At 37.3% G+C, this 18,254-nt stretch overlaps 2 protein-coding genes across 14 annotated transcripts in view; one reads left to right on the top strand and one right to left on the bottom strand.

Annotated features, from left to right (window-relative positions):
• DPP4 (dipeptidyl peptidase 4) overlaps positions 1-18,254 on the bottom strand; it is an 81,425-nt gene that overhangs the window by 8,094 nt on the left and 55,077 nt on the right. Inside the window, exon 26 of one of the 9 annotated variants that reach the window (XM_069020811.1) lies at positions 10,319-10,428. The exons of 7 other annotated variants lie outside the window; for them this stretch is intronic. In XM_069020811.1, the coding sequence (XP_068876912.1) occupies positions 10,369-10,428 (60 nt within the window). In that variant the 3' untranslated portion in view covers positions 10,319-10,368. Of the gene's footprint in view, positions 1-10,318; positions 10,429-11,054; positions 11,161-18,254 lie in introns of those variants that run through there. One more of the 9 variants, XM_069020814.1, reaches the window with a different exon arrangement.
• SLC4A10 (solute carrier family 4 member 10) overlaps positions 1-18,254 on the top strand; it is a 94,252-nt gene that overhangs the window by 64,456 nt on the left and 11,542 nt on the right. For all 5 annotated transcript variants that reach the window (XR_011151979.1, XM_069020822.1, XM_069020821.1 and 2 more), the window contains 6 exons: positions 8,129-8,234; positions 10,850-11,011; positions 11,255-11,368; positions 11,858-12,019; positions 14,728-14,979; positions 16,221-16,289. Coding sequence is in view for 4 of the 5 variants with exons in the window: in XM_069020822.1 (XP_068876923.1) it covers positions 8,129-8,234; positions 10,850-11,011; positions 11,255-11,368; positions 11,858-12,019; positions 14,728-14,979; positions 16,221-16,289 (865 nt within the window). In the remaining variant the exon portion in view is untranslated. The remainder of the gene's footprint in view (positions 1-8,128; positions 8,235-10,849; positions 11,012-11,254; positions 11,369-11,857; positions 12,020-14,727; positions 14,980-16,220; positions 16,290-18,254) is intronic.

The raw sequence follows: 18,254 nt of genomic DNA, 5'->3' as shown, positions 1-18,254 counted from the left end.
GATTGAAACTATATTTCAAGTAAGAAAGAAAACCCATTCTGTATTTTTGGAGGGTTTGAATTCTGTTACAAACAGACTCTGTTGCAGGAATTTGATGTAAAAGACTGCACTGCATGCATCTCTTATATTTGAGAGTACAGGATTCATTACTAATATCTGCCATAAGAAACCTTAGAAGACTATAGGAAGGACATTCCTAACAGTTGGGATTTTTTTTTAATTTTTAATCAAGCACACCTAAATATTTGAAAATCAACTGAAAGTCCTCCGTAAAGATTTCTTTAAAAATTGCATTTAGCATTTTGCCATTATAAGTAGAAGATAGGCATTTGAGTTTGTTACAGAATTCTACCTCAAAAAGACAAAAATATCTCATTGCATGATCTAATTAATGTAAAACCACACATAATGCACCTTTTACTCATTTTTAAATTTTTTTTTTTTTTTACTCTGTGTTTAAATACTACCCCTAATCTTTACATGATCTACTTGCAGGCAAATCCATTCAGTATTTATAGGTAACTTTTTCTTAAAACACCATATTTTTGATGTGGATGATGAAAACTAAGGCATTTAAGAGCTACATCAAAGGAAGGACAAAGACAACCTGATTTTTGGTGTGATACTGTGCTGGATTTTTTTATTTTTAAACTGCATTGTTTTGAAGGAATTTGAACAGAGTAGATGCATTGTTTATTAAATTAAATACATATACTTTCTGATCAGAGCTTTTATTTCTATTTTTTTTTATGTGACCTTTTTGTATTTGTCATGCCATTAGCATTTGTAGGTTGGCATAGCAACTCTCTTATTTCTGCACTCTCCTCCTCCTGTTTTTTTCCTACCCCTGTAGCAAATATATCTCCAGTTAGCGAATCCTGTCTGGAACACTGATGCCCATTGGTTTTAATGTGTATAATAAATATTAGAATGTTATTTTTGCTAGGAAAGGAGAGCCCCATATTGGAGTGGATAAAACCCGCTGATTTTAAAATGAAAACAGAATAAGCATTGTGGATGAAACGAGTATGATTTAGAAAGGAATCCAGTATTCTTTAAAATACAAGCATTTTAAGATAGTTATCTTAGAATACAGAAGTTCAGTCATTTCTCAGAGTGAGGTTGCTTAGGTCTTTATATACCTTTTTGGTTTTTATTAATTCTTTTTTCAAAGTGGTGAATTCATGTTGTTTTAATAATTCTTTACCAGAAGTTACTCAATTATTAACAGATTACATTGAATAATTTTAAAGTGATTTCTTGGCATAGTAATATGCATATTGCAATCTGTCTTGGTATTGACATGCACTTAAGCATTAGGAGTAGAAAATCCCACTCTGATGTAATTAGGGAGCCAAGATCATGTCAATCTCAGTATCATTTCAGGCTATAGAAACCATTGCTTCTAGAAGGCATTGTGAAGATTATTTTTGTGCATACCACTGTTTGCACAAGCAAGTTTAATATCTTCCATTATCTTTATAACTTAATCTAAATACATCATTATTGGATGCAAATTAGGTTGGTTTATTCCCTGTATCCCTTAAGCTGCAGGTGGAATGAGAAGAGTCGGTGATGATAAGCACAGAATTGCTCATTATGATCCCAGGCATGTAATTGAATTCCAATTGCTGTAATGATTTCTTTGAAGTTAGATATGAATATAGATTTTATTTTCCCCTTCTTCATAGTTTTTTTCTACAGTTAAGTAACTCTGCCATATCCTGTGTGTCCTTCCCTAAGAATATTCCTCTTCTTCCCAGAACCATGCCACTGCCATCACTGTTTAACTGCTGGTTCCCTTTTGCTTCTTGGCAAACCGTGGAATCCAGACATTATTTTTCTATATTCTGTTTGTTCTAGGACTTCTCTGTACCTGCCCAACCCAACTGACTTGTTTGTCTCTTTCTTCCTCATTTGAGCCCAGACAGTGTCCACCTTGCTTTATTCTTTCCTACTTCTTCTCTCCTCCACTTTGGAAATAGATCTCCTTGTTAAGCAATTCTCCACAGCATTCAGTTTGTAGTTGATAGCTGGTCTACAAAATGCCTTCAAAATCTAGGAAGGCTTACGTAAAATCCTTGGGGGGTGTTGTTACAGTACCTTTATGTGTATTGATGCACTGCACCTGAACAATTGAAACTCAAGCTGACCATATAGCATTGTAATGTATTGCAATTACTTCTGTACCAGCAGTATACTGAACCTCTTCTTCTCAGGGGCATGCTCTCTTAACTTTGGAAGCAGGGCGAAGTGACATCTAGTAATATTTTGCAGTGAAAGCTTTCAGATGAATTGGCAATATCCCACAGAGTTACACGCTCTGCATATGAGCTCTGTGTATGGCAACTACCTACCACAGTGCTGCTGCAAATGCATGGACTGCATACTGCACCAGGCAGCTCATAAAGACCAACCTTTGAGGTTAACAAAGCTAAAATATGATTATAAATCTGTTTTCTGGACTTTCCCGTTGACAAACCATGATTCTCCCCTGATGTGCTGTCCAGAGGAACCTGATTCTTCAAGATTTCTTCAGTGTAACATCAGTTCCCCTCCTCAGATTTATTTTCTTTTCTCTCTCTGTGAAACTATTGTGCTGCTGAGTGCATTGCTTAGATACTTTAATGGGCTTTTCTATTTTTCTCCTGAACTTCATCAACTAAACTATAGAGACTTGTAACCTTAGAGAATATGTGTGGAGGCCTACTGATGTTCGTGACTGTCAGAGATGGGCTACATAACTTAATGGTTGTAATTCAGCATGGCAGATCTCATAAATAAATGAAGAAAAAAATCTTGTCTTGCCATGACAGCTGTGCTGTGAAAGGGTTTCATGATACTGAGAATAGAACTTAACTGACAAGTCCATTTTCCATCACTATTAATTATTTTGTTTCCAGTCTTTTCTCCACTGAGACTTTGATTTAGTTGTTACGAGTGTTGGCACAAGAAGGAGTATGGTAAATATAATGCCAGGGTATTGTAGGTATGAGACAGCAGAGAAGACGTCATTTATGATATTGTTATTGTCCTCTTCCCATAGCAGTTGTTAGGCAAACAGAGGGATCCTGTGAATGCCCATAATTCACATGAGAATGGTGTATTTGGAGAACACCTAAACATGCATAACATTCTGCTATTAATACACTTCAGCCCTGTAAATGCAATGTAAAGAATACCTACACATATACCTTACTGTAAAAACAAACCTCTAGTGATGTTATCTTCCATTTCATACTGTCATCTTCCTCTGTCTCTGTTACATGATCAGTGCACAGCACACTCAGAGCATCCTCTGTGCTAGGGGAAAACCTTCCTACTCATATTACCAAATATGTGCTCTGATAGTCAGTGAGACATGTTGTTTAAACAAGCACATTTTGCAACTTATTTTTCATACTTGCCTGTAGTTTTTAAAATATTATAAATATTCATATTGAGCAGATCTCCTTCTCAGGCTATCTTAAGTGAGCCAGAAAGGCATTTTGCCCCTCTAGGAAGAGGAAATGGTATATTGACTAGTCAGGAAGAAGCTGCAGTTGCATCTTTTATAGATCAGATCCTTATCTAGTATAAATAGGTGTAGCTTGCAATATGTAAATGCTGGAAAAATAGAGATCCAAACCAGTGCCTTTGGAATTGTATAAAATCATCAATAGTAAGTGCCTCCTAGTCTTGAAAACAGCCCACAGAAAAATGGCAACTGCCAACGGATGAATGGCCATGGGGCTTTCAAAGGGAGCTGCACCATTTAAGTGTTTTAGTTACTCACAAAAACAATGTCTGAGGCTCTTTTTTGAAGCTGGACTGGCACCATGCTGCATGTTTAAAGTCTGTGTGGGGAGCAGAGCGTGCATGACAGAGTAAAGAGAAGAAAATGGTGGAGAAGCAACCTGAAGAATTGGGGTAAGAGGTGGATATTGTAAGGATTGGAAAGACTAGACTGAGGTTAATTTGAATTGAACAAATAAATTTAGGTAATATGTTTCTTGTTTTGCAGTGAACAGAAAATTACAGTCAGGATGAAAGTGGTTTTAGTACAGAACCTTTCACCTGACTAGTTGTTGAGCAGCATATTTATGTTTCATTGCTGATCTGCAAAGGAGGGAAAAGTATTTCCCAACTTTACATATAAAGTGACAGGTTTCTAATTTGCTAACCTCTATTGCATTCCCCATAGTCCAAAGAAAGAAGGATCATACAGACAGTCTTTTTGGTGCTATTAAGGACAGTAATAACTGTTTGTTTGTGGAACAAAGAACACTGCTAGTTGTCTGAGATTTCCTGAAGTTGCTGTTGTCAGATCCTAGCTCTGTTCTCTGACAACAGGACAAGTTGTAGATGTTGCATGCAGTGAAGTTAGGATGGCTGCCTCCACTTAATGAAATGAACAAAATTGAGACTTATGAACCAAAACATAAAACAGCTAAGAAATTGTGGGAAGTTTGGGAGGAAGTGGGGAGTGACCTTATACTGCCTATATTGTTACAGTTGGATTGGTGCTGAAGATTTAGCTGAAATTTTGATCCTCCTATAAAAGGCAGAGAGGTGCAGGCGATACCAATTTGTCATGCAGTCCTAAAATTTATTGTTTCTAATCTACCTTTGTTCCCCACCCTGATTTTCCAGAGATTTTGTGAACACTTTGGAAGGTGTAAAGGCAATAAAGACTCCTTGCTCTGGTTATTGTTTCTAGCTAGCAGGTTCAGGTTGTTATTCTTTGTTACTTTCTCATTTTGTCAGTGCTAATCTTACAACAGTTCTGAGTTGTCTGAAGACCGTCTTGTCTGAAATGGTTTATCTAGCTCAGATTTATAATCCTCTTTTTTTTAGGCTGTATTAGATTTTTAAATACCCTAAAATAAAGCAGTCTCCACTGGTATCTGCCTAGCTGCAAAATACGGATATTTTAAATACAGGTAGGGACCTGTGACTGGGTATCTAGTGCCATTTTAGATCTCTCAGCCTCCAGCTGCTTTGAAAACAAAGGCATGAGTCACCACAGACCATCTCATATGTGCCAACTCATCATGGATGTCATAGATACCATGCAGTGTACATGTTTAAACATCTGAATTGCTACCAGGAGATCAGAATGTCTTGCAGCATCCAAAAGTGTAAAGATGAAAAATGAATTATTTCTATCAGTGTGATGAAATGGATGTGTTGAGATTGGCAGCAAGGATTCCCCCCCGACCTCCCCACAGTGACACCTATGCTTTTGCTACCACAACCAGGGACAGATTCTTCCCTGCCTGTATTCTAGCCACAAGGCAAGAGAATCAAAAGAATCCTTCTGAATCTTTTAGCCTAAGGAAGATGATTCCTGATTTATCACTCAAAGACACGAGAGTACATTTCTAAGTTGGTACTGTATTTAAACCTGAATATGTTGCTTAGAAAATACAGGTGTTTGTATAGTCTATTACTCATTTGGTAATAGCATAAACTCCACACAGACCTCTTGTTGTTGGCAAGCACTCGGCACTTTCAACAGCTTTAAAAGAATGTAAGAACATTTGAACCCCCAAGAGGAAATGCATTTTTGCTTATTCCAGCCTTCTGAGTAATATTTTATCAGGAAAATAGAAGGATGTTTTAGTGTTAACTATTACGTGTATTTTACTTTTTTCTCCCAAAACTTGTTGAAATAAAAATGGCAATGAAGGAGACAAATATATTAAAAAGATTAAAATAAGAAGCATTATTTCATTAATGTGAGATTCTCCTCGTGGGTCAGTTATGTTGGGAAATAGTTAGCATTGAAGCAATTACATCTGTTATGAAATGACACATTTTGGTAGATAATTTTTTTATGTTTTGGCACTGAATGGTACCTTCATTTGTGTTTTCTGGGATGGACAGGGAGTGTTTTACAATCTCACAGTTCTATAATGTTAAGCAATTAGTGGGATGCTGGAAGACAGTAATACCATGATACAATCTCACATCAAAATGTCAGTGTTGCCAAAACACATACAGTATTGAAAGCAATGTAATGTTATATATATCAAAACACTGAGATCATTGTTTGAATGGTCTTCTGAGTAGAAACAGGATCTGATCTCTACAGTTAGGGCCTAATTCTGCTCCCATTCAGTGACAAAAGCAGTGTGTAGGGTGATTTTGGTCTGTGTGGGTGGAGTTTGCACAAGTCACTTATTTGCTGCTGATCAGTCTGCCATTGCTAAATGTGTGTGAAACTTGGTAAAGACCAGACTGGAGTGCAGGAGGAAAATGATATTGCTATAGAAGTAAACCAACAATCTCACCTGCAGGTGAATTACCTGAGCTGTATTAAACAATAGCTTCAATTGTCACGTTTCTGGGGAAATAGAAATTTTGGCTCCTCTAACCTTTAAATGTAATTTTGCAGTTTGCAGCAAGTGTAGCTGTACCATGTAGAGCTGGCGACAGGCACAGTCTTCCCTTCTAGTGAGGAAGTGACTGAGTGAGCAGCCCATGCCACCTTGGCCTGCTGTAATCAAACCCCAGTGGGCCATCGCCCAGCGTCTGGCCAGTCTGCGATCGGCGGTGGACACCAGGGGCCAGGGAGCTCACAGAAAACAGCAGTAACCCGACACAGCCACCTCTGTATTGTTGCATGAACATCAAATACTCCCTTGCAATACATGATGTTGGCTTTATTCTGCTACTGTAGCTCACTAGTAGTGATGTGCTTCGTTTAACCCATGTTGTAATACTTTGAACTACGCATTGAACACGCATTCATTCCGCACTTAGGGCCTGATCCAAAGCATATTAGATGTGTGTGTGAAAGATCCAGCCAAGGACTTTTGGCTCAGGCCCTCTACTTCTCTGAATGCAGTTGCTTTTTTTTTTTTTTTTGCTTTTTGTTCATGGGCTGTAAGGGTTTTCTCTTTCTTTTGTAAATAGCTGCATTTAAGACAAAAGCAAGGAATTGCTCAAAGACAACCTGCATCTTTCCCTATCTATATATATTAAATGCAGCCGTTGTCACATGTATAGTATTGTAATTTAAATAGAATGTCAGTGTTGTGTCCTCACAATGTACATGGTAGAATTTCCTTTATAGAAAATCATACAAATCTAGATGAGTATTGCCATTTTGTGGAAAGATAAACAACCACATAGAAAATAGATGGTGTAGGTAAGTGAATAAACTGATACTCTGCTGCAGCTGTAATGTAATTTATGCTCAGTGACTCTGCATGCAATAGTGAGATGTCATCCTGTCCCCAGCTACTCCTGAAAACTTTATCAGAGAGTACACAATTTATTTAAAGTCATCATAAGTACATTAAAATACTAGCAGGCTAGATGGTGCTATAGATTATTAAAGTAGGATTAATTTAAAGTGTATTGCAAAGCGCACTTGACATGTTGGATCCTACAGAGTATCCTGGATATTTTGAAGGCTTTGTCAAAGAAAAAGCCTCCCACAATTGCTTCAGAGTCTTTAAAGACTTAATTTTGATTTTAAGTTACCTATTTGCAGTATTGTCCTCCCACACTGCCTTGTCACATTTTGCATGTTAAATACACAATTTGAAATGAAAAGTGTGCTTTTACAGCAGCTGTGGGGAAAGGAAGAACAAGGGACAGGGAGTTCAGAGAGCCTTTGGTGCTGGTGATCCTGACACTCAGAGCCCTGACAGTTGACTGGGTAGTTGGGAAGTTTTGCATGCAAAGGCACTTCTCCATCTGGGAAAGAAAGAGGATACAGAGAGTTTATCTGAGAAATGGATCAGCCTGGAACTGTGCATAGCATCTAATGTCCATGTAGAGAAGTTTTAGGTATAAGAGGATGGAACAGGACTGGCACATTCTCAGTATTACAAACTGTGCTCAGAAGTATCAATAGACAAGGAAGAAAATAGGTGGTAAAACTTACTGTGATCAGTGGTTTGAATATGTCACGTTACGTACTATATATGCATATGCACCTCACAGCAAATTATACTCTAGTAATAGCACTAGCTACTGAACTACAAACTGCTTAAAAGCATGCATTTACTGAATTCATTTGAACTAAAATTATCTGTCAATGTAGAGCATAATTTAAATGTATCATAAAGTTGATAATTTGGATTAATATCTGATATATCTTTTATTATTAAGGAAAAAAAAATTGTCTTTTCAGATGCAATTGTGTGGAACCCGAACATCCTAGCAATAAAACCTTACAATACTGGCAGGACTACAATATATCTGCATCTGACGTGCCATGGGGGAACCTAACTGTGTCAGTAAGTAAATTTTGGAACTTAATAAATAAAGGCATAGACATAAATAATTTTGTCTATCTTACTGCAGCAAATATATTGAAAAGAATACAATTTTTTCTGATCATATTTGTTCAAATAAATAAAATATGCTTAACAAAAATTGACACGGACTGTATAGCATTATCTCCTTTTGTAAGCTTTTTGCAGCCTCTGATAGTACACGTTAAAGCAAGTGTGTGCATTTTTTGCCCTGCTTTGGAACCTTCTTGACACACTAGCACAAGAGCTTGGCTGAGATTGAGTCAAACATGTCAAATGACAATGAATTTGTCCTAAATTCTGCCAGATGGCAAAACCAAAGTTCCCTTGTGTAGAAAGAATCAAAAGCATTTATTTCCCCTAAAACATTCTTGCAATTGTTCAGGCTATAAAAAAAAGGAAGGGGAGAAATTTTGTAGCATTTTCTCTTCAGTGACCGCTTTTTTCTTACCTAAGTTCTGTAATTTTTTTTCCCAGGGGAGGAAGGGGATAAAGCTACAGTTTCGTGGGGCTTGCATGAATGCGTAACTAGTTTCTAAACAGTACACTTTTCTATGTTTAAAGGATTTATATAATTCAAGTTTTCCTTCTTCAAAGCGACATTTACAACTTGATTAAAGTGTCATGTTGAGAGTGGGCCACCACTTTTTCTCGCAAATGGATCATTTCATTACACAGTCAAAGAGAATTGAGTGCAAAAGACACCAGACCGAAGGGATGTAACTGAATTAACCAAACTGTAGGCATAATCAAATTGAACACTTAAAGGCCAATCTAGTGGACTGTCTCCAGAAGATACTGTTCTTTTTTTTTCAAAGGCAGGAATGTAGAAAAGCTTGTGTTAAGTAAGAGCTGTCTTCCACGGCTGCTCTGTCTTGCTTCCATGCCTTGCTCTGAGCAGGGACTGCTCCTCAACTCTGTTGGTGTGGCAACAGCAGAAAGAAAGTTGAGAACTGCTGGCCTGAGGGATTCCAGCAGTCCAGAATGAATATTCTCAAAATTGCAGCACACTCTAAGAGCATCTGTGCAGGGGCAGACTCCTCCTCTCACTTTCTCAGATCTCTGACAGTGTTTTTCAGAGTACATTTGCAGCTGAGGAGATTTAAAATAACAGATTTTGTTTTAACTATAAATGTAAAAGACTGGCTGCATTATATAAAACCCTTAAAAACTTCTGTGAAAGCTTGTTACCAAAACTTGAGTTTACATAGGTAGCAGTATAACTGACCAACTTTTCCCATGAGTCCCTATAGTTGTCAAAGAAATAACTGAATTTTTTTATACTTTCATGTCATTATTTCTTGCAAGCTACATCAAGAAACTTCTGTTCTAGAGAACTGCTGTAAGATATTAGACATTGCTGTCTGTAAATATTTGGCCAGACTCACCCCATTATGTCTCTTTTACTGCTCATATCTTCATGTATTTCTTGTGTCTAGTTGAAATGTTTCAAGTTTCTGAAGATCTGGATTCTCATTCTCTCTTAAAACCCAACAATTATTTTTTGCTCTCAAGACAAACCAAGTGTGAGCAAAGGATTTTGAGCCAAGTGTGAAGAGGATTTTGATGGTGACAAAATCCTCTTCAGGAAGCATGTGATGAACTTCATCCCAAGTTTACTGCTGTACCAGCATAAAAAGTTCTGTGCTCCTTTGTCTCACAGTTGTCAAATCGCAATCGTGGTTTTTTCTATGACAATCTTCGCTCAAAGCCAAAGTTTCCCATAACATGTTATTGTGTAGCAAGTCTGATGAGCCAGTGACACACTTGATTTAATACTAAAATATCCTGATCTGGCAGGATATTTCTACCTGGAATCCCTGATTCTGGGTACTGCATTTCATTTTTCTTAGTAAGTGTGGAGGGATTGGGAAGGAGAAGGAAAGGATTGTGAGTCCAGAGCTGATAGCTCACATTTCTAGAGGTAGTCTTTATGATTTTAGACAACTAAGGATGGTAGTGGAGAAGCACTGGAAATGCTTTCTAATGTATCTGCATATTGATCATAAATTATATTAAATATAATTGATGTTAGAGATTTTGGGTTTTCCGGCATTTTATCAGACCTTTTTTTTAGAGGGAGACAATTTGCGGGATGTGCTGCCCCCGTGTGGTATTAAATGTATTTGGCTCCTCGTAGGCCACAAATCCTCAGCTTTTTCTTCAATTGCTGGGCCTGTGAAGTTAAAACAAAAAAGCAGTTCTTGAGAAGGCACCAGGAGCAGCCTTTCTCTTGGTGGCTTTTGAAATTTGCTTTCCACACTTGGAGAGTCTTAGTAAGTGTTAATCTGTATTTGTACACAGAAAATAAATCAGCGTACTTGTTGAGTTTGAAATAAATCTGGTTTTGTATTAATGACTTTATTTATGGTATGTCTTAGTAGATTCATAATTTAATATGGCTAAAAAAAAGATTCCTTTCAGAATTTTCCATGCAGACTAGATACAAATGTAGTGAGTTTTAAGTTTTAAAAGAATAAATACCTAAAAATGGTTTTACTATTACTAGTAATACAATTTACTTGCAATTTTGGAAAGAAAATTTTTGTGTAAGCATGGATATTTTTTAGAGCAATACTGTTTTCTCTCCCTAATAGGAATGTAAAAAGTTTCATGGTGAGTTTGTTGGAAGAGCCTGTGGTCATCACGGCCCTTATGTTCCAGATGTCCTCTTCTGGTCTGTCATCTTGTTCTTTTCTACAGTAACGCTCTCATCTACACTGAAGCAGTTCAAAACTAGCCGATACTTCCCAACAAAGGTGCGTGCCATTATTTCAATTTAAAAGTTGTCATTAGTCATATCTAAGTATGAATTTCATCTGCATTGCAAATTCAGTTAACTGCTGGTGAAGTAGACAGTGCATCTTTCCTCTGCTGGAAACTTGTTTTAGAATAATCATGGTTTTAGCTGTAAGCAAAAAATGTATTAAAACAGTGAAGAAAAGTCTTAAATCATACATGAATGTTTTAGTTAAAATTGTAATTTCTCTCAATAATTGTAGGTACGATCTGTTGTCAGCGATTTTGCTGTCTTTCTCACTATTTTGTCCATGGTTTTAATTGACTATGCCATTGGAATTCCATCACCAAAACTTCAGGTTCCGAATGCTTTTAAGGTCAGTTGTTGATAAATTGCATTGCATTATCATTTTGCAAAATAATCCACTATAATGGGTTTATACTTTTTATTATCATCAGGGAGTAGTGATACTATTTTAAAATTTTTGTGTTCACAAGGTATTATGCAGCCTCTCTGATTTATGAATCATGTAAGCGAACCCCCCCCATGCATCCTAATGTCATGTCTGCAGAGATTAACAAGGCTCCAATCACCCAAATCCTAGATTACTGTAATGTTCTGGGGCTTCTTCCAAATTCTGGGTTTACTGTATAAAGTGCAACCAAATCTGTAATATTCCAGATGATTTTATTATATGTAATTTCTTGGTTTGGCATCGTAGGAGGTTTAGCATTTTTTTAGTGCTCTTACATAGTTTGGTTTTAAAGGAAATCATATCCTAGTAATGTTTTGTATGTATTCTTGTGAAGTTGAAATGTAAATAATCCTTACACTTCTGACTGGCCATGCCTAACTGTTTTTATAGCCCACCAGAGATGATCGTGGCTGGTTTATTACTCCTTTGGGGCCTAATCCATGGTGGACAGTGATAGCTGCTGTAATTCCAGCCCTGCTTTGTACTATCCTTATCTTTATGGACCAGCAGATCACAGCTGTCATTATCAATAGAAAAGAACATAAACTAAAGGTATTCAGTCAAAATTTATACTTTCACTGTTGTTTTCTGCTTCACATTATGTAATGTGCACCCATCTACTTGAGTATGCTAGTTTGTTATATGTTATACAGAACCCCTTTAAACTTTTATCATTTTTTTCTTTGTTGGTCTATGTAGTACCTGTGCCCTGTGTCAGTGATCCACTGCCTTACAGAAGACTTTATGAATGTAATTGGGAATACAGATTCTGAATTAAGAAAGTGCTGTCTTCTGTGCTTTATTGGAAGTATGATTCATTCACTTAAATAAAAAAAATGGTTCAAGTTAATAATCTTAAATACCATAATATTAATTGCCTCTTCAGGTATTGACAGTCTTGTTCTACTGCATTAGATTTTTAAAAACTACTCAGGGGTTATTTTGTAACATAAGCATTCTTCCCTCTCTTCATCCTTCTCTGTGGTTCTACCCATCCTTTTTTTTTTTTAATGCCCTTCCTATCTTAAAGAAGGGAGAAGAATAAAACTGAGCCTTAGAGGCACAATGGGTTCTTAAAACAACATAGGACAACTTCCTGCTCTGTTCTCTAACACTTTAGTTGCCTACAGATGGAGAGAGAAAAAGGGACATCACCCCTCTGAAAAACTGTTGGGCAAAATCTAGCAGCAGGTTTCTGTACATGTATATGCAGCAAGCTTAGGCTTTTTTTTGACATACTTTTAATAAGCAGCAATCCAATCCCAAGTTGCTTTAGCAAATGCATTTGCAACCTTCACTTTGCATTGCCTCTTCTTGGATGATTGTGACATTTGATATGTTCTTTTTTTGCCCTCTTTGTCAGCCTGGCTCTTCATGTCAATCCATAGCATTGCATGTGGTTAACTTGACAGATGCAGGAATTTGCTGCCAAGCTTTGGAATGTGTTTTTTCAGCACTGGCATCTGGGAGTCAGATGGTCCTCCTGGCTGCCCCCTTGTCTTGCTGCGTTTTAGTTTTGCTGGGGTCTGGTGTAGCATCACCTGTTGCTATGCTTCCTTTTCTTCCCATATGTCAGGTTCCTCAGATCATGTATGAATGTGAGGAAATGCTCTCGGATTCTGTATGCATTAGCAGATACATTCCTCATAAATGTGTCAGAAGGTAAAAAAAGGTGTCTCTGTTAGGATTTAGAATTAAACTCTTTCTTTGAGTGCATTGTGCCTGTAACTAATATCTGTGTTTGACACATCTCTTGAGTTTTGTCAAGATGTGTCTTGGAGATAAGGCTCATAAGCACTTTTGGGGAGTGAGGGAAGGTTGCTAGAGTTGATTCTCTTCATTTTCTTAACTTTTCCCCCCTTTTAAAATAATGTAAGCAAATAAGATGGCATTTTCATTTTGATATGTGGCTTACATTTTCATAAACCCAGACGCTTCCCATTTTAGAAGTAAAAGTTGTCTTCATAAAGAAATGATTTGTTTGCTTCCAACTCGTTTTCCCCTCTTTTTTTATACTTCCCATAGCAAATTCTGGATAGTGCACATTTCAGCTTTTGGCAGTCTCTGTAGCAAACCCTTCCAAGTTTAGTTTAGTTACTTTTTTTATGTCAAAAGGCATTTGCATGGGTTTACAGGCAAAATTATGGTTCAACATATTCACATTGTTTGCATGAACATCACTGTTTCATCAGACCATGACACTGGATTTGTTGCCATATTGCAAAGTTTTGTGGCTAACTACCTGACTTTTTAAAGGAAAATAGCTCGAGCTGCTGCTTGCAGCTGTGAGGAGGTCCTGGACACGTGCTAAAATTGAAATGAAAGATCCCACTCAGCTATGGTAGCAGACATCTATAGAACCAAGCTTGTGCATTGATCATTTCTCTTTTTCAAGTGAAGGTTGTAATTGCAGGTTTTTAAATTTATCTAAGATATGACCACAGGGTTTTATGCACTACTACAAAAGCAATCCATTATCCACCTGTAGTATTTTACTACTGCAGAGATGATCCAAACCCAAAGGTTTTGTACTGACTTTTCATGTGGATATTACAATGCTATGTTTGAGTAAGGACACCAATAAACCAGTTCCTGATTTTATATTTTAATTTACTGTATCTTAATTTCTAGCTGTCTTATCTAAGATTGAAAGTACATTAGTCAAAATGTATTACTATCATGTGCTTACTATCTTAAAAAACTTTAAAAGGATCAGTGTGGTTTTATGGCCCTTTCTATCATAAGCTGACTTTGCAAATGTTAGAAATTTTTATGTAGGGACCAATAAAAAGACAGGACTTTTCCAAGTCCTGTGTCTGAATGGATGGAGGGCCCACTAAGATGAGTGCAGTGGGAAGTTGGCAGCGCAACTGGATGTTCTGCTTACTGTTATCCACAGAAGAGACTTAGTTAAAATGGAAAATGTATGTATCCAGTGTCTTAACCAGTATCCATTTTATAAACAGGAAAGCTGTTTGGTGCCCACTGTAGAGTGGATTTGTGATACACTTCACTCGTAACTGGAAAGAGCCCAGTAACACTGAGCATTGAGTGTGAACTAGTACAAATTCCCCTTAGGTAACCAGTCTGCCATCACTACTGACCCAACCTGGGTAACACACAGAAGGAAGCTGTGTTTTTCCTATAAGTCACAAATGTTTAATTGTCTCTAGCTGTTCATTAGGAATGCCTGCCAGGAGTGTCCTCCTTAATTCAGATGTCATTTTACGTCTTCTTTCTGTCCTTACTTTTTTTAACAGAAAGGATGTGGATACCACCTCGACCTTCTCATGGTGGCAGTGATGCTTGGTGTGTGCTCTATTATGGGATTGCCGTGGTTTGTTGCAGCCACTGTCCTCTCTATTTCCCATGTGAACAGCCTAAAACTGGAATCAGAGTGCTCTGCTCCAGGGGAGCAGCCAAAATTTCTTGGAATCCGGGAGCAAAGAGTCACAGGGCTCATGATTTTTATCCTTATGGGCTCTTCTGTCTTTTTGACAAGTATTCTGAAGGTAATTTGGGGAAGCAAGGGAATGTTAAGGAATATCACACTGAACATGTCACTGCTGTTACTGCATTATTTAATGAATGCTCTTTCCAGGCACATTACTAACATAATGCTACACAATGAGAGTCTAAAGGGGAATTCTAATTTTGCTTAATAAAGTGCCATGGGACTTCTAGCATTTTGTAAATAAAAACCTTGTAATGAAAACCTGGCCTGACTGAAGTCAGAGGGAATTCTGCCACTGAGCTGTAGTAGATGATTAACACTTTGTCAGTACTTTGGGCCTATGGCAAATTAATCATGAAACAGTCTTGTTACACCAATATAAAATTTTTTTTAGAAATTTTAAAAAAAATTTGTGATTTCTGAATCTTTTCTGAAACTTTCGCAGTTGCAAGAGAAGTTCTATGGTTCGTTTCTAGGAAATGAACATAAAAATTACCTCATGCTTCCTGCACACTCAACACAGCTCACCAGTGTCCTGAAAATGGGTGTCTAGTTGCATGCATATAGAATGGCATGTGTACACTTAATACTTTTTAAAGAACTATCTGGCCTCTATGAAATCAGTGAGAGTTTTGGCACTGGCTTTAGTAAAACCAGAATTTAGCCTTGCCTGTTGTCACAGTGGAGGTAATAAGCCCTTAAAAATTGTACTTCCCAGCAGTATTTTATTAAGTATATCATAAAGCCTTCACTTTGAAAACACACAGAACATGCATTTTGTGTATTTAGTATTTCTAACAGATACTTATCTATGGACATACTCCTCTACCCTATGTAGTGTATGCTGCAAACATGAGCATTTACAATAGTCTCTCACAAAATCATTCCATAGACTCTTCCACCCATTTTAAATACTTTCAGCACAAAATATTTCTTTTAGCAGTAAGAAGTATTTTGTGTCTCTCCAAAATTTTTCTGAGCAGTCTTTTAAGTAAAGAATTTAAGTATAAATTAAGACACATGTTTTTGTGTAGTTAATTTTATTAATAGGGAATAAAGTGTATTGTAATAACTGGCCATGAGAGGAAAATAAAACTACAGAGCCAGATTCTTCTTTTGCTTTATACTCTGAGAAACATTATTAATTTATAATTGAGTGACTCCGAATTTACAACTTGTCTGATTAATGCAGGCATATGGCACTTTGTATTTCAACTGTTTTGAATGTCTTTCTAGAAGCATTTAAAATTGTTAAGTAGTATTTAATATGCTCTTCCCTTTCTCTGCTTGTTTGTACAGTTTATTCCTATGCCAGTGCTTTATGGCGTGTTTCTTTACATGGGTGCTTCATCTCTAAAGGGAATTCAGGTAAAATGGATTTATGATGAGTGTGTTATTGATGATGCTTTCTATAAAAAATATAGTTGTTCTTATTGTATTATTGTATTATCGTTTGTGTATAATCTTAAAGGAATGTTGCCAACCTTAAATTTTTGAAAGTGACTCATTTAAAAAGGAAAATGGATTCTCTCTAAATAGAGTATTCCCTTTAGGTAATGTGCTCCACTTTTTTTCCTATTTTTTGGGTGTTGATTTTTCTGTTCTCTCTTGTTATCAAGGGAATTTTTTCTGAGCCTAAAAACTGAGTAATAACTGTCAGGGGCTCTTCCCTCTCTGCTGCCTCCCCATTCACTTGCTTGCATGCTGCCTTTTCAGCTTCCAAGTTCCTTTGCAGGGCCACACTTGATCTTGAACTTTGCCTTTAAGGCTAACTTGCCCTAAAACTAACATAAGTGAAATTTTGAAGGTCTTCCCTGTGCAAATAAACACTCCAGACAGGGAGGGAGGGGGAAACTGTTCCAAGCCACAGTACTTCAGGTGTGAAGGGTCAATGCTAGTGGAAGGGCAGCATTCCTGCAGTGGCCTTAGGTAGGAGTAGCTGGCAGAAACCAGGCATTCCAGCATTCGGGCTGGGGTTGGTAATGGGATCCTGTGTACTATTTCTCCAGCATTAAATGGCACAGTGTCAAATCCTTTAGCCCAGGAGGCATTGACACACCTTCCAAGACAATTGAGAAAGAACAACCACACGGTGAAAACACAAGTTATACTGTGAAAAAGGTCAAACACAAAAAGCAAAGAAAATGTCTGATTGTTTCTTTCATTATATTTGGTTGCAAGTTACCTCCATTAGTAGGCAAAGCTGGGAACATTTTCTTTTTTTTTGACTGGTGGTCTCTATTCAGAGACTCTTTTTTTATAACTTTGCCTATCTCTTATCATTTGGGTTGATATTCTAAGAAGTGTAGTTTGGCTGCCTAGCTCTTATCCTTTGGGTTGATATTCTCAGAAGTGGTTTGGCTTTTACTGAGGTTTAAATAATTTCAATTTAATATGGTTCAGCTGTTTCTCAGAACAGGGGTATGAGAAAATACACTATTGAGGAGTGTTTTTAAGGCATGCTGAAATCTGGCTATCTTTACTTGGAGAAGTGATAGCATCCCCCTCCTTATCTCCCTCCCCCATGCTGGGACAAGGAATGGAGATTTGATAAGATGGCTTTTGTGGGAGGATGTGCTTTTTGCTGTTTCTGTGAAAAAGAAATCTGCTCAAATCTGGCCAAATTAAAAGACTTTAAAAAAATGCAGTTTGCACATGCTCAATAAAAATTTCCAAAACTTGACATTGCTGAAGGCTGTGTGAATATAGCATAACTCATCCATGCAGGGAGAATTGGTGTATCACCATCATTACTGTGCCATGATACAAGTGTCTCAGGTCAGTATGGAGCCAAATAGGCCTGAAAAACAGGAACCTCTCACATACATTCCTAGCAGCCTGGCAGTCAGCTTTCTGGCATTCCATTTTTTTTTTTTCCTTTTCTGTTTCTGGTTTTGTGAATAAAGTGAAATATGGAGAAGAAAACAGCCTGGGATAAAGTGTCTGGTGAAGTAAAAGAAAATTTCCTGTTCATTCACAGGAAATTAAAGACTGAGGAGGTCCCTCCATGAGCAGCTTTTTCTATGCTCAAGGAGGCAGAGCTCAGTTGTTGAAAAACGAGTCTAGGATGTACCAGGAAAGCAGTGTGGTAGTGCATATGCCCAACAGGATCAATCAGCTTCCATTCAGTTTGATTCACAATTGACCACTCTGAAGTCCAGCTTTGCCTAACATTAGGAGTTCATGATTAGTGGTATTATTTTAAAGCAACCACCTTCTTTGTGTGTAACATACAATGTAGTATGAACAGGGTATTTCCTGCAGTATGGCCATACAGAATGTAACTCAGCAGAATTCAATGTCTCAGCACATCTGCAGTACAATCTAGGGAGA

The sequence above is a fragment of the Aphelocoma coerulescens genome, chromosome 7, assembly GCF_041296385.1.
Source record: "Aphelocoma coerulescens isolate FSJ_1873_10779 chromosome 7, UR_Acoe_1.0, whole genome shotgun sequence".
NCBI lineage: Eukaryota > Metazoa > Chordata > Aves > Passeriformes > Corvidae > Aphelocoma > Aphelocoma coerulescens.
The sequence above is the reverse complement of the archived record's forward strand: the minus strand, read 5'-3'. Positions and strand labels throughout refer to the sequence as shown.